Here is a 25350-nt window from a genome sequence, read left to right as displayed (position 1 = left end):
GTAAAGAATAGATAAAAGAGGAATATTCACAACCTTGCAGTGTAAGTAGTTGAAATTAGCTCCACCTTTACCAGCTGCAACATTAAACTGATGTAAACATTATACGTTATTATATTATGCTGAAATTGAATATTCTGCATAATAAGTACTTTTACTTTTAGTACTTTGAGTATTTTTTATGCTGATACTTCTGAATGCATGCCTTTTACTTGTAACACAGTATCTCAAAGCCTGATATTACTGCAGTTATTATTCTTTCAGTTAGTGTTGTTCTAATGTAATGCGGTTATTAAGTGCCGACTGATTGGTGTGACAAGTCTGCACTGCTGCACGCAATGCAGACAGAAAGTAAATGAGACATTCTGTTCACTGTGTTGAAGCTTTATCAAGCATGTTTAATGTCTCTACAAGTTTCTGGCTTAACTACTACTATAATCAATGTATACATTATGTCTATAGGACTTAAATGTTGTGTTGGAACAAGCAGTCAGATCTTCTACTTCAATAAAAGTAGCAATACATTGTAAAAGCATTATGATGCAAGTTAGGGTCCTGCATTAACAATTTAACGTAAGTAAAAGTACAAAAGTATTAGCATCAAAATATACTTTCGTAAAGGTGCTCATTCTGTAGAATGGAATATTTTACACTATGCATCACTTTGATGTTGCCCTGAAGCAGTGGGGCTAATTTCAATAGACTACTGCTGGGCTTGTGAATTCCTCAAAAGTGTACTTAAGTACAGTAAATGTCACCTACTTAGTTACTTGTCATCTTCCAGCTACAGTGCAGGTGTGTGAGGGGGTTTAAAGGAGCGGTTCACCCCAAAATCAAAAATATAAATTTCTTCTCTTACCTGTATTGTTATTTATTCATCTAGATATTTTTGGTGTGAGCTGCCTGGTAAGGGAGATATCGGTCGTAGAGACGTCTGCCTTCTCGCCAACATAATGACATTCTGGTTGTGCTGCTGAAAGCGTCAAAAACTACTTTTGAAAAACAGCAATGTCTCTTACTAGAAACCATAACCCGATTACTCAAGATAATCCGTAGACCTTGTTGTGAGCAGTTTCATGTAGGAATTTTGGTTGAAAGAAAATGGTTCCAGTACGAAACTACTCACAACAAGGTCTGCGGATTATTTTTGAGTAACCCAACGCCTGTACTACGAAAAGAGTTCAACATACCCAGGATATCTTTTCTCAATCTGGCCATGAACATGGGATTTGTTAAAAGTGACCCTGAGGAGCCAAAGTGTCTTATGTAGACTATACATCTAGAGAGATACTTCTCTTGACTACTTGTTGCAGAGGAACTGTCAGTGTACACGTTCAGTTTTTTTTCCTTTAAACTACAAGTTTCTCTCTGAAGACTATACCTGAGTTGAATTGTTTGGATCCTCCCTCTCTGTTTGGGCTACACCCCTTCATCCCTTCACCCATTCATGTGGGACCATTCACATTCAGCTCACGGGCTCAAAGGATGCCAGACAAGTAGAGTGGAGGCCAACAGAGTGGTTTTCCCACCGAGTGAGTACAGAGGAATTTAACAACACAGTGTGATTCATGGTGAGTCTCGTTCGTTTTGTTGGATACTGCAGATAGATAGATAGATAGATAGATAGATAGATAGATAGATAGAGTGATTGATTGATTGATTGATTGATTGATTGATTGATTGATTGATTGATTGATTGATTGATTGATTGATTGATTGAAAAAAACAGTTTTGAATTACTGCAATTGACTCAGTCAGTTGTGTGTGAATTTTTTTCTGGATTACAAACTAAAGACGCAAGTTGAAAATTTAAGTTGGAGGAAAAACCCTTTCTGTATCTGTAATAACGAAAGTCACAGCAGAGCGGCTTGTTTCCTTGTTGACGGTATATGCATCAGGGAGAGTGAGAGGTGTGACAGGTGTTTATCCTCGCATAAACGTCAATCATTCTAAGGATATTTGATCAGACGCTTTAATCTCTCATCAGTCTTTATAGCGCCCACGAATTACAGTCAAAGTTGCCAATCAGCGTTAAGTGATAACAGAAAAGTGGCAGAGTGGATTGGCAAGGTGTGTCTCTGTGTTGTCGTTTAATCTGCTGAACAATGCAGGTACCAGTGCTGTGCCTTAATTTGATGTAGTTACACGTTGTGCTAAATTATATCCTGCAACTTTGACGCATGTAAGTAAGTGTGCACATGCATTAGGTGTGGCTTATGTTGGTAAGTGAAAGTGACAGTTAAGGTGTGATTTAAATAAATAAACAGTGATGTCTTCCAGCTCCTGTGTTTTGCAAAGACATAGAAAGGACACTGTTGTAAGGCACTCAACTGTGAAGAAGTATTTAATTGTTCTTTGGTTGTGAGTGGGACATTCCCATTTCCCTCTCGTTGTTCATCTGATCACTGGTTGTCACAAACTACGGTGATTACTCAACATTCAGCTGAGATGTAAAACTCCCTTAAATAATTGCCGTGAAACGAGGCGCCCTATACATCAGTGACATTTACACCTGTGCAAACATGCACGCATTAGATGATAATCTCCTAATTTATTTTAAGAAAAGCATTACTTAATGTCAAAAAAGTTGATTTTATTCTATACCGTAGAGAAAACATAAGACTGGAATGTGATTTGTAAGTTTCATCTCAGCTCGAGCTGCTTATTGCCTTGAAGGCTTTGACTGTGGAAAAAAAATTGAGCAATCCATAGGACAGTAGCTGGCAAAACCTCAAGTCAAATCCAGTCAAACCACAAACGGTTGGTCGTATGAAACGTGTTTTAGAAACAGTTGTTGCTCAATCTGCCTCTTCAGTGGGTGACAAATAACGTGCGCTAATTTCCCATGTCACGTCTGAAAGGGGTGATCGAAACCTGGCACGACTGTTAAATTATAGGCCCCAACATGTTTTCCAGCATCTTGCTTTGCCCCATTCTCAGGCTACGTATCAACATGGAGGTTCCCATCTAAACTACTTCAAACTAAACATTTATGAAGTCACTATCTATGTCCAAAGAGTGTCCTTCACCATGTCAGTGATGTTTGTTCTTGACTCATGGACTGTTTATTTCCTCCACCCCCTCTCTGTGCGTGGCTGTGCCTGTCACTGTGGCTGTTTGTGTTGCAAATGCTCCAATTCTGTGACGTCACTGTGAGGCCGGCCTGTGCGCTATACTCTCAATACCCCACGGTGTTGGCCATTGTAAGTGCTGCCAGTGGCGATACCCCATTTTGCACACAGGCTCTATTGAGAGGCTTACTGAGCAGGGATTGCCTTGATACCCCCTCCCTCATTTGCGTTCTGTCACAGTCGTCTTTTTTTCCCCCTCCTACACTTTACAGGTTTAACGGGGTCAACGAGGTCGGGCCTCTCTTCGGCATCCAGAGACAGGGCTCCCTCCGTCCTTCAGGCTGTATCAGATGTCCAGGTTGCACTGACCAGGAGCTGCACTTCCTACACTGTGACTGAGGAGGAGAAGTGATGTCTCAAGACGACAGAGTTTGTTGCAGAGTTTGCAGCAGGGGCTTCTATAGCTGCCACTGGAAGCACTCAAGTATACCTAAAACAAAAGTAAGTATTTTCCGCGACATTTGCGTTTGTGTTGAAGTTTTCAAATCGAAATATATTCTAAATATGACCATTGGGGAGATACGTCTTTGGTGTTTTTCCTTCAGCACAGCTCTATATTATACGTTGGTGTGTGATGTTTCTGAAATAATTCATATCTATTTCAGTCTTCAGGTTCCTTGTACTTCCACTGAGCATAACCTTTACAAATCCCTGTAATCAGGGATTAACATTCCACCGGACTGAATTCAGAATTGTAAAATAATGCCAATGAACAGTCTTTCTAAACGAATCCCAGCTTTTAAATGCATTTTAAATTAAAACTGGATACTTTTGTCTGGAGAAAGCTGATGAGATATTCTTCGAAAAGAAAAACATAGTAAATGAATTTAGTATTGATGATGATGAAAATTGTCTGCCAAGAAAAATAAGTGAACTCACAGGCCCTAACAGGCTTGTTTTGGATTTATCTGGAACAGGATTATAAAGGGGGCGGGTGGGGCCTATAATCATTTAAATGAGAGGGTGGAGAGGTGCTGATGGCGAAGGAGCATGAAGGAGCTGTTTGTGGTGCATTCTCACGACACAGTGCAGCTAAAAAAAGCCAACAAAAAATGTTGGGATTGTTCCATTGTCTTCTCAGGTCAAATTCCCTTTGGAATCCACAGACACACACACAGCACACAAAATATCTCGATCATTATTTGAACCCTCAAACGCTTTTAAGTGTCAGAAAATGAATCCTGTTTCAGCAGTCCTTTTCATTTCAGCATGCATGCTGTTGGTTCTCAGTTGTCACTCTGGTGTCCCTGCTCTCCCTGTGCTGGATGTACATGGTTATGGTTATGTTTAATGACCGAGAGGATGTTAACTGGTGAGTGATCACAAACGTGCAGACAAATAGGCCGCGTTGCATCTCTCACAAAAGATTCCAGATTCCTTTCTTCTCTTCTCCCTTTTCCTTTGGTGACCTTTATTCTGCTGACCCTGTGCTGCCCTCCTTTGTTCTATTATCAGGGAGGGCTTCAGACAACTGAAACGATGGGTGAATTGGTTCATGGTGTTGATCATTATTTCCGCAGTGCTAACCAGCTACTGTGTTCTGCTGCTGGTGAGTACATAGTGTTGATACTGTGATGTTAAAATGTTACGGTAAGGATGCGGTGGTTGCAGGATATTAGTTCATTGCTGGCATGAGGATGGATCTTTAGAAGTCTGGGTAAATAAGAAACATGAGATTTGTTTTGTTTACCATGTACTTTATAACCAGATATAATGGCAGCTGAAAAAATACATTTGTTGATAATGAAGTATCATTCTTCAAACATAGTAGGGAGCCATTGCAATTTCATAATGTAATGCCGTTCATTACAGCTCTTTGCATTGGTCCAAGTGGCCTTAAGGGAGCCGCTCAACTTACACTGGCTACACAAGGTAAACATTTAACCACCCAACCCCCCCCCCCCCCCCCAAATATGCATCATCTATACAGGTTGTCATATTTGTATTGTCTTTCTACACAGATCTTCTTATTTTTTGGCGTGATATTCGTCGCTTTCGGAGTCACAGGAATTTGCCTCAAGTGGCAGCGAGAATGGCCGACTGTTCCTCTCTCACTGCAGGTACAGTGAGGCTCTCATGTCAAGGGGCTGGCGTGTTTTTGGGAACGATGCTGAGCGAGTAAATGTCAGTTTTGTTTTTTTGTTTCGTCGTCCGTGTACCTGGTGTGTTTTTGATGTGCGTGTCGCCCTCTTGGCAGGCCACAGCTCCTTTCTTGCAGTTCGGTGCTGTTGGAGCGTTGACCCTGCTGAGCTTTTTTGTCTTCCGGGGCTTCGACATGGCTGAGAAAAAATGTACGTCATCAGAAAAAAAGCACACATTGGCTTAAAAATCACACTTTAATCAGCTGAACATGACATCACATATGTAGTTTATCAAATGGCTGTTTACTAAGTGTACAGAACTATTCATGATACAACCACAGTACAAACAATGCTGGTTACTCGCACTTCTAAAGGGACTTCTGCACAGGCCCTCTGCTCAGACTCACCGCAGTGCGAACAGCTGAAGAGAATGATCTTATCGTTTGTTCTCACCAGGGTCTAAGCTCCTGATTGCAGGGATATTTGTAGTGCTGTCAGCAGCCATCTTCCTGTGTCCCCTGAGCATCCAGTCTCCTTGTCTGATGGAGCCGAACGAATTGCCTGCAAAACCAAATCTCATTGGTCACCGCGGCGCACCCATGGTGAGCATCCTGTTTTACTTGACAACACCCTCAAGGTACACATGGTCCACCTCGCATTGTGTTGTGATTCTTTTCAACTTTGCTTTTCAACTTTTACTTTATTGTGCTCAAGGGGAAATTTTTCTTGCAGCCAGGTAAAACACAGAACTCACAGAGACACTCGTGTGAGGGCCCCATATGCTGTGCTGCTCTGTCCTCCTCAGTTTGCTGTGCTTCTGGGGTCATCACCAATGAGTTCAGTTTGACACGGTGTATGTGGGGTTGTGTGTGTGTGTGTTTGTCTCACCCGTCTGTCTGCACTGTGTTCAGCTGGCCCCGGAGAACACCATGATGTCTTTCAACAGGAGCATGGAATGCGGCGTGACGGCCTTTGAGACAGACGTCCAGCTCAGGTACGTGACCGCCAGTGAACACGGTGTGATTTCTGCAGACACGTGTCAATGTACATGACATGGAACAAATACTTTGAGTGTCAAAGTATCCTCATAGGGGGAGTTACTTCTCTCTGATTCTATCTCCACAGAGATATTACGTTCATGCACCTTTAAATATGGGATTGATTTTGCCTCACAGATGTCATTTGTTTTCTGTTTTTCGAACCTAGTAAAGACAGGATTCCCTTCTTAATGCATGACAATACCTCTGGGTTCTTGATGAGAACGACGAATGTTAAAGAGAAGTTTCCCGATGAAAACTTCAGCCACAGCGCCAACCTGACCTGGAAGGAATTACAGAGTCTGAATGCAGGTGAATGGTTCCTAAAGGTGAGGGCTGGGCTTTGACACATACTTGTCCACACACTCACTCACAAAGATGTATGTGCTATCGTGCAGCATGCCACAGTTACAGGAAGTGTTGTCTGGCTTTTTAGACAGATCCTTTCCATTCAGTGTCCGAGCTCTCAGAAGAGAAGGCGGAAACAGCCAGACATCAGACCATTCCCTCCTTGTGTCAGCTCCTCAACCTCGCCAAGCAGCACAACATCGCAGTGATGTTTGACCTTTATCACAACCACAAAAATGACACAGTGGACACAGTCGAGACCATCTTGAATTCTAGCATTGACCCAAAGCTGGTAAGCCGGATTCTATTTCATTCTCATCAAATTTGAGATATCTCATGATAAGGCATATTTTGTTAAGGTGTTTTTTTTATTTTACAGGTCCTCTGGCTCCCTCCAGCAGAAAGGAAATATGTAAAAGAGACTGCTCCAGACTTCATCCAGGTCTATGACGACGAAAGCGTGATGCTTAAAGAAGGGGGGAGCTACCTGAATGTGAAATACAGCAAGTTTAGTACAGAAGATATCAGGTAAAGGAATAAATATGAAACTAAATACACCTGTTGTATGTATGTATATATGTATATATGTATATATGTATATATGTATATATATATGTAGGTAGGTAGGTAGTGCCAGGGGGCATGCACAGCAGTGTGTTAATTAAAAGTGTGTGTGTGGGGCATGCTAAGACACAGTGCTGACTATAGAGGCGCAGGATCGGTCTCCAGGGAGTGAGATTGAAATAAGCTTCCAACCCAGGAGTGCTGCTCCATGCATGAGCAAACAAGCCATTAAAAATGACTAAAGAATGACAAAAATGAAATGCAGTGGAGCAAAAATGTTTTGAGAAAGTGAACTAAAAGACAAATCACTGGGCAGCACAGGTTAGCACTGTTTTTACATCAACATATGTAATCTTACACCTTTTGATCACATGCATTTGGTCATAATGAAATGTTGTGCGGGATAAATGTGTGTCTGGTCGGGGATCATGATGCCTGTGATGGCCGGGTGGGTGCATGCATGTGTGTATGTATCTTCTCATCCCTGTCCATCCATGTATGCAAGTAGAACAACTTTATGCTTTTCATTTGATTTATACATTCTATTAATTATGTTTTTTTAAACCGGTGCAAAAATAGTCGAATAAGGAAAGCATGATAATCATTATGACAAAAAAGAGAGAAAATACCCACAGGAGCATAGTATGTACATTTGCATGTACATGTATGTACTTGCATACATGCACCTACTTACAGACATTTAGATCGGCAGACACAGACCTGCATACACACATATCTACTGTCCTGCTTTCCATAGATGTCTGTCTTCTGATATACTCCTGTCTTCATTCACCATTGTAATCTCAACAAAGTTCTACATTTCAAACGTTGTGTTTGTATCTGACAGGAGGCATCGGAGCAAGAATGTCACGGTGAACATGTGGGTGGTTAACGAGCGTTGGCTGTTCTCTCTGCTGTGGTGTGCCGGGGCCAGTTCTGTTACCACCAACTCCTGCCACCTGCTAAAAGACATGGAGCGGCCCGACTGGCTCATGGTGAGCAACGCATACGGCTGCACCAACAGTAGCGTGTGCTTTACTTCCCTTTCTGGTTATTTCAGTAGCAGTAACACCGTGTGTGTGTGTGTGTGTGTGTGTGTGTGTGTGTGTGTGTGTGTGTGTGTGTGTGTGTGTGTGTGTGTGTGTGTGTGTGTGTGTGTGTGTGTGTGTGTGTGTGTGTGTGTGTGTGTGTGTGTGTGTGTGTGTGTTACAGGCGCCTCTTACTTACCGAATGATATGGATTGCAGTGGACATTGCATCTATTCTGATGATGACTGGACTCTACATCTTTCAGTGGTAAGCAGAGCACACGTTAGTGTCTGTTGTATGAGCGTGTTGATGAAAGTGAATTGACTGATCATCCACCTCACTGTTTCCGACAGGAAAACGCACTGTTTCTGGAACAGAAAAGGTACTGGACGAGTTCAATATGTTAACAGTAGGGTTGGAACGAATGATTGTTTTCACCATTGAGCCATCTACAGATTATTTTCAGAATTAATCAATTAATCCTTACGTCTATGAAGTGTTTATCAATATTTGCAAAATCCCAAGGCAACATCTTTAATTTGCTGTCCAAAACCAAAATATTTTGATTTCACCGTCATAAAAATGAAATGAAAATCAACACATCTGGAACACGGAGAAGTGTTTGCCTTTTTGCTTGAAAAAAAATGACTTACGTGATTAATTGATGATTATTATTATTATTTTCTGGTGATGGACTACTCTATTAACCGACTAATTGTTTCAGCTCTAGTTAACGTAATGACAATTATGATACTAAAAACTACTTCCTATTTTTCCATGTTGCTAATAACATTTTTTTAAAGCGGTGATATTATTCCAATCCATCCTTTGGGTTTGACATGAAGTTAATAACGGGTTAATGTAACTACAGTGGGAAAATTGGGTCTGTGTTTTTCATTTGAAAAACTAACAATTTTTTGGAGACTGTAATAATGCAAGATAATGGACAAGAGGTGTATAAGCTGTAACTATGGCTCAACTAACTGATGCATTATTTACTAAAGCTGCATTGATCAGTCAGGCCTTCAATATCACATGTTGTAAAACGTCATTTTTACTTGCACCGTTAGAACACTTATTTGGATCTATTTATGAAAAACATGTCAACATTTACATTATCGTTTACAAACATTTGTGAAACAGGAACACTTTAAAATCTTTATTAACATAGGTTTTAGACAGTAAGAGAATAATTTAAATGGATTAGGAATATTATAATGACATTCCCAAATAGAAAGCAAAAATAAAATTCTACAACCTGGTTACCCAAATGTTGTTCTTTTACAACTGATCTACAAATTATTAGAAAATGATTTATTAACCATAACCACATCTATAACTATTACAAATGTATTCATTTGTCTGTATTCATAACTTTTTTGTGATGCTCCACAGGGACCGAGAGTCAAAGAAACACAACTTCAGCCTCCAACGAGAAAGAACTGGCTCCCTTCTTAACCACCGTGTAGTTTGCCCGACTCCAGCAGGACATTTTTCTGCCACAAAACGAATAGATCCTTGTTTGCGCCGCCAGAATGGTTTGGACTTAAACCAGGAAGAAAGCAAGTTAATCTAAATAACCATACACTGTATTCCAAAGCCATGAAAATAAGAATGTTGCTTTTTCAGCAGTTATAAGATGTTAACTAAATATCGGCTGTTTTACTTTTTTGTTTCTGTTTAAGTTTAGCTGGTTAACTGGGTATTAATCCTTCTTCTGTTGCTGCTGATCGTATCGCTGCAGGAACAATGTGTGTATACTGTAACCTGAGTCAAAAGCACTGACTATTTTCTACACTGTGTCTGTGTATTTTGTCCTTGACTACATAAATATTTGTGTTTCTTGATATAATGATTCAGTATTTTTTAAACTGATTTCTGTCTTCCTTTTCTGGTTTATTTTCTTTGTGAAACAATGGTCACATTTCCTGCACTCTGCCTTTGCACTAGAAATGCAAACATACATGACAGAGCCCATCTTACCTGCATAATGTGTGTTGGCCTATTACCTTTTAAACATTTTGCTGGTACTAGTTTTACTTGGGTACACATTGAAAGCAGGACTTTTACTTGTAATGGAGTACTTTTACATTGTCGCATTTGTATTTTACTAAAGTAAAGTATCTGAATATCATCACTGAGATGAGATGATAAATAGTGAATCGTGAATCTGTGTTCCCTCCACAAAATGCATTCATTTCCACTTTACTTCACCATCTGATTCAGAATCAGCTTTATTAGCCATGTATGCGTACGCATACAAGGAATTTGACTCCGGTTTTCACGTTGCTCTCAACGTACATACATTGACTATACAAATAAACAAGAAAAAAATAAAAACAAGGACATTAAAGACAAGAAAGTAGAACAGAGGTAAACATAAACATTTAACTACAATATAACCAAAAGTATATAAACATAAAGAACAACAATAATAAAACATCTGAAACATGTCAACAGATATTACAACGTGTACACTCTGTTGCCTTAGAGCAGCGAAATTATGACTCACAATGGACAATCAAAAAAACAATCAAAATCGATGCAACATGATCGGAGAGGTCTTTCTTCCTCGTCAAAGCCTGGCGCCTACATTACCCATGGTGCATCTCGACCGCCGACAATTGGGTCGGAGGTTCATTATGCTGTAAACTAGCTCTCCTCGAACCTGTGATTCCCAAGCCTCTATCTTAACAGCACCACTAGATGGCACACAACACAAACATTTGGAAAAAAGGCTACTTGAGGCGGATCAGTGAAAAATGTAACCCTGGAGAAGACGTTTCACTAAGAGACTTAACAAATGACTGTTCCACATGCTGTAGATACTCCAAGCTCAATCCAGGGAGTTTAAATGTATTAATATGAATATGACAGCGTCTCAATGAGGGCTTAGAGCCACAGGGATGTTTTCCAATGGAGGCGAGGCACGTGTGTGAGGGGAGGAGGAACACATCACGCTCTCAGGCCGTTTGCCCCCAAAAACTTCTGGAGAGTTAACATGAAGTAAAGTGTCTCCTCTTCGCTGTGTGGGTGTGGACCACCGCTGCAGCAACACTAACAGAGTGTCTGCCGACTGGATTTAAAACTCAACTTCTCTCTCGTTTGTGAACAAGGAGGGACTATACTCGAATTCTTTTCTTCTGAAAAAAACCCACTCAAAACCGTTGTTTACATGACTTTTTTTGGAGTTGCCCATACCATGGTACATAAATATGGTAAGTACCGTTAACGTAACGTAACGTATCCCTCACGTGTCATCGGTTTTGTAGCTAATTTTAGGCTCACGTCAGCACAGTAGTACGTGGAAGTTTTTGCACGACTTGACTGGCTCACTTTCTGAAACATGCGTGTTTTTTTGCATGTATAAATACTGGAATTGGGAGAATTTTGCAACTTCCGGTCAGAAACGTACTGTTGAGATTGGGTTTTTTTTCTCGATCTAAATGTTCAGGATCAGGGAGGGAGCGGTGAAGTTGTAGATTTACCTCCGGGATGTGCATCATCTCTGTGCTGTTTTCCTCACCACCCACCAGGTTCAACAACCAGCTGTACCGTCGTGTTGCAAGAGAAAATACCTTTAATGTGCTCGACAGGGGGATGCAACTAACACCAGTGCTGCATTTGACTATGAGTCAAATATACATGATTGTTATTTTAAAATATCATATTTGCACATATATGTCTGTGATCGTCAGAAATGAAGTTGAAGTTTTCATGTATAATGATATTTAATCCTTTGGGACACCTTTATGTTTTTACGAGTTCTGCCTTTGCTGATTGTTTAAATCAGTTATTCTCTGTAGATTTTTAGAGAGAATTAGAGAATTGGTGGATTGGCAGAAACGTAGGCACAAACTCAGCTCCGGCTGTATAGTCATTAATCTCAATATTTTAAGGTTTTGGACTGTTGGTTGGAGAAAACAATATATTAAAGGAAATCATCAAGGCCTCTGACTTGCAATTCAAATTTGTCCCAATTTCTTTTCGAACAAACAAATTAAAAAATGATCTGTAAATTGCAGCTGTAACAGATTTGAGGAGATATCCGATCACATTTTTATATTTTATCTTTGGATTAACTGACTTTCAATAGCAACACAATAAATACAAATCATAACCCAACTTCATGAGAATAACATTAACCCTGTCAACAATGAAAGCTAGTGTGTGTAGGTTCTTTGCTGCTGAGTCATGTATTTATCTTGTGAGGCAGACACAGAGCGAGCAGTGGGGCTGCTCAGACGCTACCAGGCCAACCTGACCAGTCCAGAGGAGCAGGCCCTGAAGACCAGCGTGGGCAAAGTCTCTTCCATCTTGGGCAGTCAGCTGTTCCATGCCCTTCTTGGTAAGAAAAACACTCTACAACAGCTCCTTTTTTCCAGGAGGTAGTCTTTCAAAACTCTGCCCTTTAGCTTCAATTACATCAGAGCTGTGGTGGACTTTCTAAACAACTTTTCCTGTTCACACCCTCCTCTTTTTTTGAGTCAGAGAGTCGGTTTACAGCTTGGTATTTATGGTTTGCTACACTCAAGTTATTTAGGGTAGCTTATATACCGTACTCTGATTTGTGTTGTCATGTGATTGGCTGCAGGCAGACACAGGATCTAGACAGGGTCAGGTTGTATTCATTTGTATGGGAAGTTAACTGGGTCTAAATGTTTCCCAATTAAGTCTCATGAAAGAGGCCTTTCTGTCTGCCCCACAAAGGTTTCCTCTGTAACATACTCGCATTGTAATGAAATCCTAATAAAACCCACCGCAACACAGTCTATCGATAGACTGAGTTGTTACAAGCGCACACTTGTCACACTGTGAAAGCACAATATTTCCCTTGAATTCGACAAAATGGCCTCATTTGTACCATATTCCCCATGAACTTATGTTATTAATCATTGAAAACCTGAAACAGTTGATTTTCCATTACCTCATCGCTATAGTCGTAACTAAAGTTGCTGCTGACTAAACTGATATCACTATTCCTTAAAGCATCCCAAAGTGTGCGTATAGCTTCTAATGAGACACTGAAGAGTCACTATTATAACCAGCTACACCTTCACGCTGGGGGCATGCCCAGGCAGCACTTGAAGAAATACAGTATGACAGTTTTTACCAGTGATGTAGCTGAAGCAACAGTGAACCCACTTCTATCACATGTTTTTTTGTTTGCCTGATGCTTAGTACCATTCTAACAGAATACGTCGGAATGATATGAATCCATAGTTTGTAGTGCGATGAAGACAGGATCTCACAGTGAAGTTCGTGTTAGGGACTCATTTGTAGTATCCCATCATTCAAAGTCCAGCCAACAAGTCCCATCGCAAAGGCAGCATTCATTTCCAATCAGGAAGACACAGCTGGTGCCCCCACAGACAAGAACTATCATGAGACCACATGGTATGTATCTGTAGGTGGTTATCAGCTGCTAGTAAATACATTAAATGGTGCAACACAAAGCCTCTGCAGGGAGTGAATAATGGAAGATAAAAATACCTTGACTTGTTCTTGTTAGCGGCCTGGGATATTAGTCATTGCTGTCCCATGCTGATATCCCGAATCAAAAACATATCAAGATATATTTGTTTTGTTCTTTAAAGCTAGGGTTGGCAATGTTGTTCAAAAAACAGTTTTTGTTATATTTGTTGAAATTCTCTTTACATATACAGCAATCAAATAAGATAGTACCAAACCTTCTTTTGGAAGGAAAATATTACACATACGCCACTACATAATACCAGAAAAATCACTCCTGCTTCTGGAATTGGGGTTTCTGCAGACATGGATGTCCTTTTAAGTGTCCAAGGATGTTTTTCACCATGCTAGCAGTGTATGTGGATCTAGGATGGCATGGATTCAAACTTAGTAGCGTTCAGCCTGCTTCCCAACAACCTAGCATGATATCGTTGGCACCAATGGATTCATCAGGTCATCCAGTTTCATATGATATCTATTATCTTCACTCTATCTGTAAGCCTGAGCCCGCTACAGCTTCTTAAGGATGGAAAGTTGAGCTGGGATCGCCAACAATGCCACAAGTCTCATAGGACTAAGAATGAGCCATGCTGAAGTGTCCTTGAGCAGAAAATATGAATCGTTTAAAAATGCATCTATAATAGCTTAATGCTGAGAAAAAACAAATCTAATAACTATTGATATCAGATGTAATACATCTTGTTATTTAGTTAAGAGAGGGGAACTCGGAGAGGATTCGCTTTCTAAATTCGAAACATTCCTCACGAAGAATGTTCAGTCAGGGCTGCCTTGCCAGAGGCCGACAGGAAAATAAACCGCTCTCGGCCGTCATGCCAAGCCTCTTCCCTCAACCCTCCTGGCTCTCCGGATCATCTGCGCAGAGTGCGAGGAGGATAGAGGTAGAAGAGGCCTGTGGTCGGTGTGTCTCAGGTGCAGGGCTTCGCTGAGCTTGTGGTTCTTCTCATCAGGGAAGGCAGAGCGGAGAAGCAGCCGGCTCACAGCACTAATAGGAATACTGTGCCGTATAAACATTGCTTATCCTCTCCTCTTGTGTTTGCCTTGGCATGCTCAGCGTCCATGTGAAGCGATTCTGTTTCGGACCATTTTGTGTGGCTTTTTTGCGGAGAGCTCTCTGAGCAGAGCTGACGATGCTGTAAACCTTTTTTTTCTTTTGTGCTCTGATGAAAATTTAGAAAGTGTTCGGTAGAAAGTTTGGCGAGCAAGATTTATAGCTCCGGTGCACTGTGGGAAGTAAAGAGGAGTTTGATGCAGTGTGGGAAGGTTCAGTGCTGGCCACTTGATTGGATGTCTGCATGGTTGCACAGTCACGAACAAAGGTTGCCTTAACTGTGCGTCCACCCTTTTGTTCCAGCATACAAACATGCAGTGGGAGGCATGGGGGGGGGGGGGGGGCTGCAGGGAGTTGGGGCACACAAACACACGTTAAATTAGAGAAGACCCTAAATGTCTGGGGAATATTTTATCGGGGCAGTGACAAGGGGGTGAATTGTTTGCCCTGCCTTGAAATTGTGCCCTAGTTTTCTGTGAATGTGTTATTCTAGTGAGCCGTGGCTTGCTCATCATCACGTAAAGAACCAGGGCCACATTCTTTTTTGTTGTTGTTGTATGATTCACCCAGGCAGGCAATACAGAGATGACTTCAGTCCAATTGAATAGGTACATGACAAATAGGAGAGGCCTATAACGCCACACAAACACACTGATCTGCATGCAGAGTCTTTGTATGACAGGGAGAAGGTGCAGGAACCCCCCCGATGACTGTGACAAAATGGCTTAGAGCTCCGACCAGGCCATCCTAAAATAGTCCCTACATCAAAAAAGAGATCTGGGAATAAGTCCTGTGGAAGAGACTTCTGGTCTTGGGTTATGTATTTTGTTCCATGCCCAGGAATATTTGTGGTCTGTGAGGGTTGGACGGGTTGAAAGATTTCTTTGGGAAAGTCACAGTTTCTCTGTACTTTGTGTGACTGTGAATCTTGATCTCGAAACACTTCAAGACCTGCTTGAGCAATTTCCCCTGTTTTGTTACCTCTGCCAGGAATAGATGCAAACGATGTAATTAGAAGCGTTAGATGTGTGAAAGCAAGCCAGGTGTCCGGGATGCAGCTGAAGAGCAAGACTTAGCCGATGCAACTTTCTCAAGACTTATTTAAAGCTGAACTAACCAGGTTCTTTTCCAGGAACGATGAGTCAAATGACTCAATATATGTTCACGGTGTCACTCGCAGTGATGACCCCTCAGAGAATCATCGCCTGCGGTTCTACAAATTCACCTCACCTTTAGATAGCTTTTTTGTGTCTTTTAGGTCGTTGTTTTGGTTTTATAGTTATGAACTTTACCATTTATCAGCTCTGATAAACCCACTATACACTAAATGCTCTGCACCAAATGAGAGACAGACATAGTGGAGCACTTTTTAGCAGCTTAAGAGCCAATTATTTTCCCAAAACAGACCTAAAAGAAAAGTGAATAATAGAACAACATATGTCAAATGAACTGCAAATAAATGCAACCACTTTCACTTACCGGTAATGCAAACATTTTGGTCAAGAAAGAATATTCTTTTTATTGTCGTTGCTCTGGTTGTATAGCAATTTCACATTCCGTACTGCCTCTAACCCATGTTGCAGTGTCATTGTGAGTATTTGCGTGTGTGCCTGTATGCAAGTGTGTATGTGCAGGTAGGCCCCACAGCATGTGTGTGTCTGCAGGCCTATAAGAGTTTGTGTGAGCGAGATTGCTCTTTAGTCAGCTGGGCAACAAACTCTTCTGCCCACACATTGCTTCACTCCTCCACATTCAGACACAGTGATGAGTCACATGCTCCATTCTTACACTTTTGTTCTCACAGTATCTTGTTGGGACATACTGACTCTTATCTCTCCGTCTCGCACACACACACACACACACACACACACACACACACACACACACACACACACACACACACACACACACACACACACACACACACAGAGTGCCGAACTTCCGTTGAGTCTGCTTCAACAAAAGGTTCATATAATTGAATTAATCTGGGAAAAAAGATGTTTTAAATGTATTAAGTTTTCTTAGGAACCAGTCCTGTGTGTGTGTGTGTGTGTGTGTGACATCAGCTAAATTGTCCCGGTGCATTCTCATCAAACGGCTGCCACTCAATAGGTGACCACAGGACATGGGCGTATAATGAGCCGAGAGTTGATGAGTGGAGACGAGAAGAGAAGGGAGGACAACAGAGTGGAGTCTGAAAAGAAAAGCAAAACTTCAAAAGACACACTGACATATAAATGGTAATCGTGCTTTAATAGAGTACTAAACTAAGATGGTGTACATGGTAAACCGTGTGTCTGCAAAACAAACACCGGCGTGTCTTTTTTGAGCATGTTAGCATGCTGACGTTAGCATTTAGCTCAGCCTCACAGAGCTGCTGGCATGGCTGGCGACTCATCTTGCTTTCATGCTGATGTTTTTTTCTGCTTTTACACCCGTAGATTTATAATACGGTGTGTTATTAAAACTGTTTAAGAGATAGTTCACGAAATGGTTTTGTGAAACCAACTTCCCTTTCTACAGCACTCAAATCAAAGCATGTAACAGGGTATGAAGTGCCCACTGCTCAACTAGGGGGCAGTGTCTACATTTATTCAACATGTGAAGTATCTCATGTTCCCTCACCCTAAAATGGAGCTTCAAAGCAACGAGACTGGAAATGACCGTCAGTGTATTTGATCGACGATGACGTTGCACTAAAAGAATCAAAAAGTAGAGAAATGATGTAGAAAGTGCAAACATCTGTTTGTAAAGAACAAAGACACTCATTATTGTTTTGTTTTCTCTCACAGATATTCAAGAGTGCTACGAGGTGACCCTGCAACTGAACACGGAACAAAGTGTTGTGAAAGGAGACGGCAGGCGAGATGCGTTGGAGGTAATTTTCCTTCTTCACATTGTAGATTGTGGAAAATACGAACATAATGTTTACATTGTATCTGGTGTCGCACATGCTGCCGAATGCCGTGCTTTGGCTGCACGCAAAGGTTACTCGGCAGCCAACACGAGGTGTCACTACCTGTGTCCTTCTCACTCCTACGTGGAGAAAATGTTACCGTGAGTCACTGTGACTTCAATCCGGTGAGTGAGTGTCAGGCGGGGGAAAGGTTGGAGGAGGGGACACATGGGTAGAAGGGAGAAGAGGAAATTAGACGGAGTCAAAAGAGCACTGATTACCATTTGCTCATCGGTGGATTGCTCTCATGAAGTCAGCCGGTCCTTTCGTTATAACAAATGTTTGCAGTCACAGGGTTATTTAGAATATTTTCAGTATAGGACACAAAGCACAACGACTGAACTGAAGGAAGCAAAGCTGCATTTTGTTTAGATTTTAAACCATATTCAGATGTAAACGGAGGAGCAGGACAATGTCCACGCAGTGGTTAAAAAGTGGTTCCAGGTCACTGATCTCCTAATAGTCTTTGGATGGGTAGGAACCCCTGACTTCATGTCACTTACATGATTTAATATTGCCTCATAACTTCCCTTCAGCTATGCCTTCAGCTTCCCTTCAGCTTTGGCTGACTTCTATAGCCCATTAACTGAATGATCTCTGGCCTGCTTTTGAGCAGAGATTAGAAAAACGCTATAGCTTCTGCTTAATGTGTGTGTGTGTGTGTGTGTGTGTGTGTGTGTGTGTGTGTGTGTGTGTCTGGTTATTTGGCTGCACTCACAGTCACGCAATGTTAGTCTACATGCGGTACGTGGGGGTACACCTTTATTCTGAAAACAAAAAATACCTGATTTCAATTTTAGCAACATTTTGAACATTTTAAAATGTCATTTTTAAAACTGAATTTAAGGCACAATGCCCACTTTAATCCCTTTCAACCTAGACACTGGATTCTTCCACTGAAACAGACTAATTTAATCAAATGATGAGGGCCTCAAAGAGAACAATTGTAATGCTCGTTAATGTACTCAATAAAACGACATAATACTGGACTGTATACAGTGTATTTACAGGCGTGCCAGTGTGCAATAGTTTATTGATACAATAATATTAGCAGTTCCTTTCAAATATACTGTAACACCACAGAAATGTGAATGGACGCATACCTTGCCTTCAGAGACTGTGAGTCTTGGTAGTGTTAGAAGACAGCCTTTCACTGTTAACTCCAAAATACTCTGACTTGGAAAGAGCCCACTATAAATTGGATTTTAAGCTCTTGCGTGAGCTGAAATGTATCTAGAAACATGCAGCACACGGATTGAGTCCAGTCTATATGCATAAAAAAAACCCACAACAAATCTCCAATATCACACTTTGTGCATTAGGCCGTCATTTTTAAATTTACAGTAGAGAGACAGACAGGAAGCATGGGGAGAAACGCATGCCCCTGGCCCCGGCCCCCTGTGGTTATATGGTACTCGTCTCAGACCATGACACCCCAGGTGGTTTTCTTTGTTCACGTACAAGGGTCAGGAAAACTTGGGCTCCAGAATCTGAGAAACACGAGTCCATTGAATGTGTTCTTCTACTTAGCTGTGCGTTAGAGGACACTGCCCCTAGACAAACAGTAACTACCCACCTCAGTTTATCCTCAGCAGATATCTTTGTCTCTTTTGCTTTTACACAGCATCCATTGTAATCTGCTGAATCGTTTCATTGTAACATTGATTCCAAATGTTTTCCCCTGTGTGGCCTGAAAGGGGATTCTCTCTCTTCCCAATTATTTTCCGTTACAAAGAAAGGATAGCTTCATTGTTTCCTGACACACCTATTAACAACACTTATTGTTGCTCACAAACGGAACTTAACCCAGAAGCTCACTGCAGTTTGTTGCTGTTCTTAAAAGACGGTCGCACATTTCCAAGTGTATGTCAATACAGTGGGTCAATACAGTGGGTAAGACAGTGGGTGTGTTCCAATGTGTTCTGCCAAATCTCTTTGTTAATTTGGGACCTTCTGATTAGTTATTAGTTACTAATAACCAGTTACTATTCGTTACTGTCAGGAAGGGCTAAGAGCTACTTCTCTGTGAACAGGGCTAAACATGACTGAGCCACTCTGCATGTTTGGTAGATGGGATCTATACTGGATTTCATACATACATACAAATCATAAAAAATGTTTTTGAATGTGCTAAGTCTGAACTGGATTATGGTCAGTTGAACGAATAAAGTTGTCATTTATTAGACTGTATTAAATGGCCGCTTCAGTGCAGAAGACTGAGTTGTCCAGTCTATGACTGCTCCTAAACACTTTTTTAAGTTGAATACTGTTATCCCGAGGATGGATACTTAAAGCTATTTCAACAAATTATCCATTTCTAATCATTTTAACCATTTATCGATATATTCTTTGTTGATCCATGACGATCTGATCACAGAGCTGTGCGGGGGAACGGATTTTGTTTGATGAAATTTGTCAGAATAAAATCTGTAACGTTCTTTCTCCGTCAGTCCTTCACACTGAACGTTATATTATGAAACTGGTCATTATGTTTGATACAATGCAGGACACGCAGCAGATGTCGACACACAACGTGATATATTCCTTCTTCCTGTACAGACAGGAAGGTAAGAAACAGTGCTCGGCGCACTTGAAACACATAGTCAGTGCCAGATGTTCATCATCTGGCACTCGCATATAAAAAACTGTCGAGCTGTCGAGCTTCTAATTCAGTGCAGCATGGCTCCTGATCCTTCCCCACAGCCTTCCCTCTCTGGATCCCAGCTGCTTGTGGGGCCCAGGCCCAGAGAGAGAGAGAGAGAGAGAGAGAGAGAGAGAGAGAGAGAGAGAGAGAGAGAGAGAGAGAGAGAGAGAGAGAGAGAGAGAGAGAGAGAGAGAGAGAGAGAGAGAGAGAGAGAGAGAGAGAGAGAGAGAGAGAGAGAGAGAGAGAGAGAGAGAGAGAGAGAGAGAGAGAGAGAGAGAGAGAGAGAGAGAGAGCGCTGCTTAATGGACACCCAGTGAGGTGCTGATCAGTATTCTAGCCATGCTGTCACCTGAGTAGAGGATGGGATGGAAAACTAATTCCCTGATTTGGTGCAGAGTAGCAGGTGAGCGTAGCTCCTTCAGAAAATAATGGAAAGAAACTATGAGAGAAGAAGCTGTTTCTATAGTCCAGTTGATTCAAGTGCAAAGGGCTGTCGGTTGACCTGCCTGTCAGCTCTGCCATGTGGGGATGGAGCCGTCGGAGAGAAACTCACTTCATAATGATAATAATACATTTTATTTATATAGCGCTTTTCATGACACTCAAAGACACTTCACATTAAAATCATCATATATAAAAACAATACACTAAAAACAAAGTACACAATAATAGTCACACGTTAAAAGCAGTTTTGAACAGGTGAGTTTTGATTTGTGATTTGAATGTGGAAAGGTCAGTGCAATCTCGAATGTTTTTGGGGAGAGAGTTCCAGAGGGAGGGGGCAGATATGGAGAAGGCTCTGTCGCCCCATGTCCGGTGCTTGGTCCTGAGTGGAAGGGACAGGAGGTTGGCATCAGAGGAGCGGAGCCGGCGGGATGGAGTGTGGTGGTGAAGCAGGTCGGTGAGGTAGGAGGGGGCCTGATTGTGGAGGGCTTTGTGAGTGAGGAGAAGGATTTTGTATTGGATCCGTTGTGGGACGGGGAGCCAGTGGAGGTTCTGGAGAACAGGGGGTGATGTGGTCACGGGAGCGGGTGTGGGTGAACAGGCGAGCAGCAGAGTTCTGGATGTACTGGAGTTTATTTAGGATTTTGGATGATGTGCCGTAAAGAATGCTGTTGCATGTTTGATGTTTGTTTGACGTGGTGTTCAAAGGAGAGGTTGCTGTCAAACATGACTCCGAGGTTGCGGATGTGTGGGGAGGGAGACAGAGTGGAGTTGTCGATGGTGAGGCAGAAGTTGTGACTGGTTTTAGTGAGGGATCTGGGACCGATGATGATCATGTCAGATTTATCACAGTTCAGTTTGAGGAAGTTGGTTTGCATCCATGATTTAATGTCAGTGAGGCAGTTGGTGAGAGTGGAGTGAGTAGCAGTGGTGATGGCTTTTGTGGAGATGTAGAGTTGGACATCATCGGCGTAACAGTGAAAGTGAAGTCCATGTTGACGTATGATGTTACCAAGAGGGAGCAAGTAGAGGATGAACAGAAGAGGACCAAGCACTTAGCATCTCCAAAAAAAAAAACACATAGTATATCTGATCCATACCAGTGCGACAACAAGGAAAAAACATTGTGTTGTGTGTTTTTGCAACAGCCTGTCAGTTGCAGTGATGCCAGGCACAGGTACAGGTGTGTACAGGAAGCGCTTGTCTTTTCAAGTTGAGCAGCTTTCATTTTAATTGGAGGTATCCGCGGAGAGAGAGTGCATCTTTGTGTTTGGCAAATGTTTGGGGCTGTTTTGTGGTATCTTCAAAAATTTTAAGCTTTTTTTTAAACTTTGCACCAGTGATGGCCGGCTCTAAAGGCTGCCCTCTGCTGTCCGTTGAGGTTCTGTGTGGTCTTTAACTGTGGGAACGGTCTCAGTGAATTTCAGATACTGTAGACTCTGTGTAAAACTTCCCACAGTCAGGAGGCACAAGTACGGCAAAAAGGGCTGTCAGAGCTAACGGTATTAATCTCCGGGGGAACCGGAGGGTGGGTGCTATGCTCCCGCGGCAGCGGCTTGGGTCAGGACTGCTGTAACGGCCACACGAGCAGCAGCCGCGAGCTACAGCCAGCAGGGCTCACGTGCACCAATATGCACTGAAAGCATGCAAAGCCAGCCCGGCTATGTCAATAAAGCAAGGAGAAGCTTTGATTTCAACAAAGAGGTAGAGCGACTTCTTTCTCTTTTCGGGTAGACGTTAGTTCACTGTATCTTTATGGAAACAACAGTTGTTTGCTGCTATATCAATGCTATGAATCTGCTATACTGCACCTTTAAAGACTCTTACAACCACCTGGATGTTTGCTACGTGATAAAAAAAAAGAAGGCAACTGAGCAAATTTCCTAAAATGTTGACGTAGTCTTTTAAAGACGTTAGTGATGATTGTAATCTTCGATATCCACAAGCTATCCTGATCATTGGCTTGTCCCACAGGACCAGGAGGAAGAGGATGGTGTGTCTCTGGTGCAAGTGACCAGCAGGAGGAGCTCTCACAAAGTGGAGCGAGTTTCTGGCTTGGTGACTCTATCCCATGTCGAAGTGCCAAAGGTCAGTAAAGCAAAGCGGAAAGGAGTTTCCTAGAGGGCTTTCTGAACACAGCTTCTCCTCAGTGGTTCTAAACAGGCTTCAGAAAAGGCAGCTGCTGCTAATAGAAGCAGATACTAACGAACCTGATGCTGTGATGATGACGCATTCACCATGACCGTTTAGTGAGGCATCGCAAAAGTGCCCAAGCATCATGAAACATGTGTTACGTTTCATAAAGGCTCATGACCTTTGAAACATTGTATTGGTGTCGAGACATGACTGCTAAATGACAAAGCAGTCTAAAGAGTCCAGGAGTTTATTTCTCGAGATTTGTTTGATCAGTTTGAATGGATGGAATCTGTGTTGTTTATTGTGTCGTTAATATTTCATGCTAAAAATAAATGTAATTCTTTAATTTTTCACTTCAGCATTTCAACACCTACAATGATAATTTGCATATATTATGCTCATGCAGATCACAGTAATTAATAGTATTTAGGACGGTAATGGGCCGGCCATTTTGTAAATATTTTGTCATCACTCTCTTCACCTGCAGCTGTAAAATACCTCAATCCTAAAGTATTGGTTTATTTATTGGTTTATTTGTTTACCATGGTGTTGCTCTCACTGACGCCCTGTGCTAATATACAAGATTTGAAGGAATAATTAGACAGATTTGGAAATACATGTATTTGCTTTTTTTCTGAGAGTTGGATGAGAAGATTAATAAATTACTCTCTTGTCCGTCCATTTAAAAACAAAATCAGCAGCAGGTGGTAAGTTTAGCTTAGCATAAAGACTGTAAATAGAGGGAAACAGCTAGCGTGGCTCTGTCTAAAGGTAACAAAGTCCATACTATTAACACCTCTAAAGCTCACAAATTAAATCTCTTTGTTGTGTAAGAACTACAATGTGTGGTTTATGACGGATTATGTGCTATTTTATATATGTTTTTAATTTGTTTTTGTTCGGAATAAACAAACCAGATATATTGTGTTAATTGGTGATCTTTGGAGGTGCTTGTAATCAGATTTTTGTTACAATTGGCTCGCCGTGTCCCATTTTTCAGTCTTTATGCTAAGCTAAGCTAACCACCTGCTGGCTCTAGCCTCATATGTAACGCAGGGACATGAGAGCGGTATCGATCTTCTCATCTAACACTTGGTAAGAAAGTGAATAAGCGTATATTTCCCAAACATGTCAAGCTGCTGCTTACATGAGCAGCAGTCATGATGGAGATATGTCTCATGCTAGCCGTGTTCCTCAGTGTTATTAAAAGCCCTCGTGTTCACATGCCTTCCCCATTACAACACAGCCAGCGGCACATGGCAGCACAGTGGCCGCAGGCGTTGGCTTTTCAGCTGAGCCCGGAACTAGTGCAAAGGGTGTGTGTGTGTGTGTGGTGGGGGGCACGTGGATCCGTGGGCTTGGAGGGGGTAAAAGAGAGGGAGATGCACGCTGCAAGCACATGGATTCAATGTGTTCGTATGATAATGTCTGCATAAAGATATACGGTGACAGCACAGGTTGACTCTGGATATTATGGAGCTGGCTCGTGTGTGTGTGTGTGTGTGTGTGTGTGTGTGTGTGTGTGACTCCCTCTATCACATGAAGGAGGGAGGTGATTGAGCGAAGGAGTCACAGGGAACGTGATGGAGGAATTGAAAGGGGTGGGGGGGTGCAGAGAGAGAAAGATATAGTGGGGGAGGCTGGAGAGAGAGAATGCAAGGCAGATGAGAGGCGAGGGCCGGTGCAGTGCAGAGCTGGAACGGACACCCAGAGCTCAGCCTTCCTCGGGTTGCCATGGAAACCACATTCCTCCCCCGCCTGCATCCCTACAGACTGCTCTGACTCTATCTCTCTCCTCGCTTCTCTGTTTTTTCATCCTGTCTTTTTCATTCCCCTTTTAATTTGTGTCTTTTGTTGTTTCTTTGTTGTTTTTTCTCTCTTTCGGCTCTGTGTGTTGCTTTTTTTTACACCATCCAGGCGTTGAGCACCGTCGTGATGATGCACACTCAGCAAGCACATTGACTCCATATGCATTGCTCTCTGTGACGAGGTGAATGGGTAATCAACGCAGGGTTTATTTTGCATTCCTGATTGGACACACACTGATAGGACACACAAGAACTTTGTTGTTTTCTCGGCATCTCTCTATTTTCTTCTCTCTATTTTTACTCCCAGCACCGTGCTTCAATAATGCCCCCTCTAGTCATCGCATTTCTGCCCACACATAGGGCACCTTAGCTTTGTTTCTCCTCAGTTATGGTGTCTGTCGTGGACCGACAGCACCTTCGTCATATTTTATCAACTGCTTTCACCCTCCTCTGTTTCCAGCTCATCTCCGAACCCTCTACTTGCACACCATTTCCTAGCTCTCGTTCTCTCTGCTTTTGTCTTCATATGCATGTACAAAATCTATGCCAAGCACTGTTCCTCAGCAGCTCTGATACAATCTCCCACTCTTGCCATCTTGTGTTCCTCATTTCCCTTCCACTCCTCATTTTGCTCC

The 25350-nt window shown here is 42.0% G+C and overlaps 2 protein-coding genes across 5 annotated transcripts in view; both read left to right on the top strand.

Annotated features, from left to right (window-relative positions):
- The first annotated feature begins 1455 nt into the window (after positions 1–1455).
- On the top strand, positions 1456–10038 carry gdpd2 (glycerophosphodiester phosphodiesterase domain containing 2). Of its 3 annotated transcripts, none has more exons than XM_079268374.1 (16): positions 1456–1568; positions 3341–3569; positions 4337–4440; positions 4584–4677; positions 4941–5000; positions 5090–5188; positions 5326–5419; positions 5666–5811; positions 6121–6203; positions 6416–6575; positions 6683–6886; positions 6974–7122; positions 8006–8153; positions 8371–8453; positions 8540–8568; positions 9582–10038. In XM_079268374.1, the coding sequence occupies exons 2-16, from the start codon at positions 3480–3482 to the stop codon at positions 9653–9655; spliced, it is 1617 nt and encodes a 538-aa protein (XP_079124500.1). In that variant the 5' UTR covers positions 1456–1568; positions 3341–3479; the 3' UTR covers positions 9656–10038. The 3 variants fall into 3 exon arrangements, with proteins under 3 accessions (XP_079124500.1, XP_079124499.1, XP_079124498.1); XM_079268373.1 differs by having other exon boundaries at positions 4322–4440; XM_079268372.1 differs by having other exon boundaries at positions 4319–4440.
- A 1270-nt stretch (positions 10039–11308) lies between these two features.
- The window catches only part of dlg3 (discs, large homolog 3), a gene marked incomplete at its 5' end in the record, with an annotated part of 72677 nt that continues 58635 nt past the window's right edge, over positions 11309–25350 (top strand). Inside the window, 4 exons of one of the 2 annotated variants that reach the window (XM_079268541.1) lie at positions 11309–11404; positions 12399–12534; positions 17520–17605; positions 22746–22859. In XM_079268541.1, the coding sequence (XP_079124667.1) occupies positions 11402–11404; positions 12399–12534; positions 17520–17605; positions 22746–22859 (339 nt within the window). The remainder of the gene's footprint in view (positions 11405–12398; positions 12535–17519; positions 17606–22745; positions 22860–25350) is intronic. The other variant, XM_079268540.1, reaches the window with a different exon arrangement.

This window comes from Melanostigma gelatinosum (genome assembly GCF_949748355.1).
Source record: "Melanostigma gelatinosum genome assembly, chromosome: 5".
Classification (NCBI taxonomy): domain Eukaryota; kingdom Metazoa; phylum Chordata; class Actinopteri; order Perciformes; family Zoarcidae; genus Melanostigma; species Melanostigma gelatinosum.
Note: the sequence above shows the minus strand (reverse complement) of the source record. Positions and strands in the feature narration are given on the sequence as shown.

Bases quoted from the DNA above. Each gene is read 5' to 3' on its own strand.
- gdpd2 (XM_079268372.1), top strand. From the start codon at position 3,480: ATGTCTCAAGACGACAGAGTTTGTTGCAGAGTTTGCAGCAGGGGCTTC. The intron at 7,123-8,005 runs GTAAAGGAATAA...TGTATCTGACAG, and splicing joins TTTAGTACAGAAGATATCAG to GAGGCATCGGAGCAAGAATG. The intron at 8,154-8,370 runs GTGAGCAACGCA...TGTGTGTTACAG, and splicing joins AGCGGCCCGACTGGCTCATG to GCGCCTCTTACTTACCGAAT.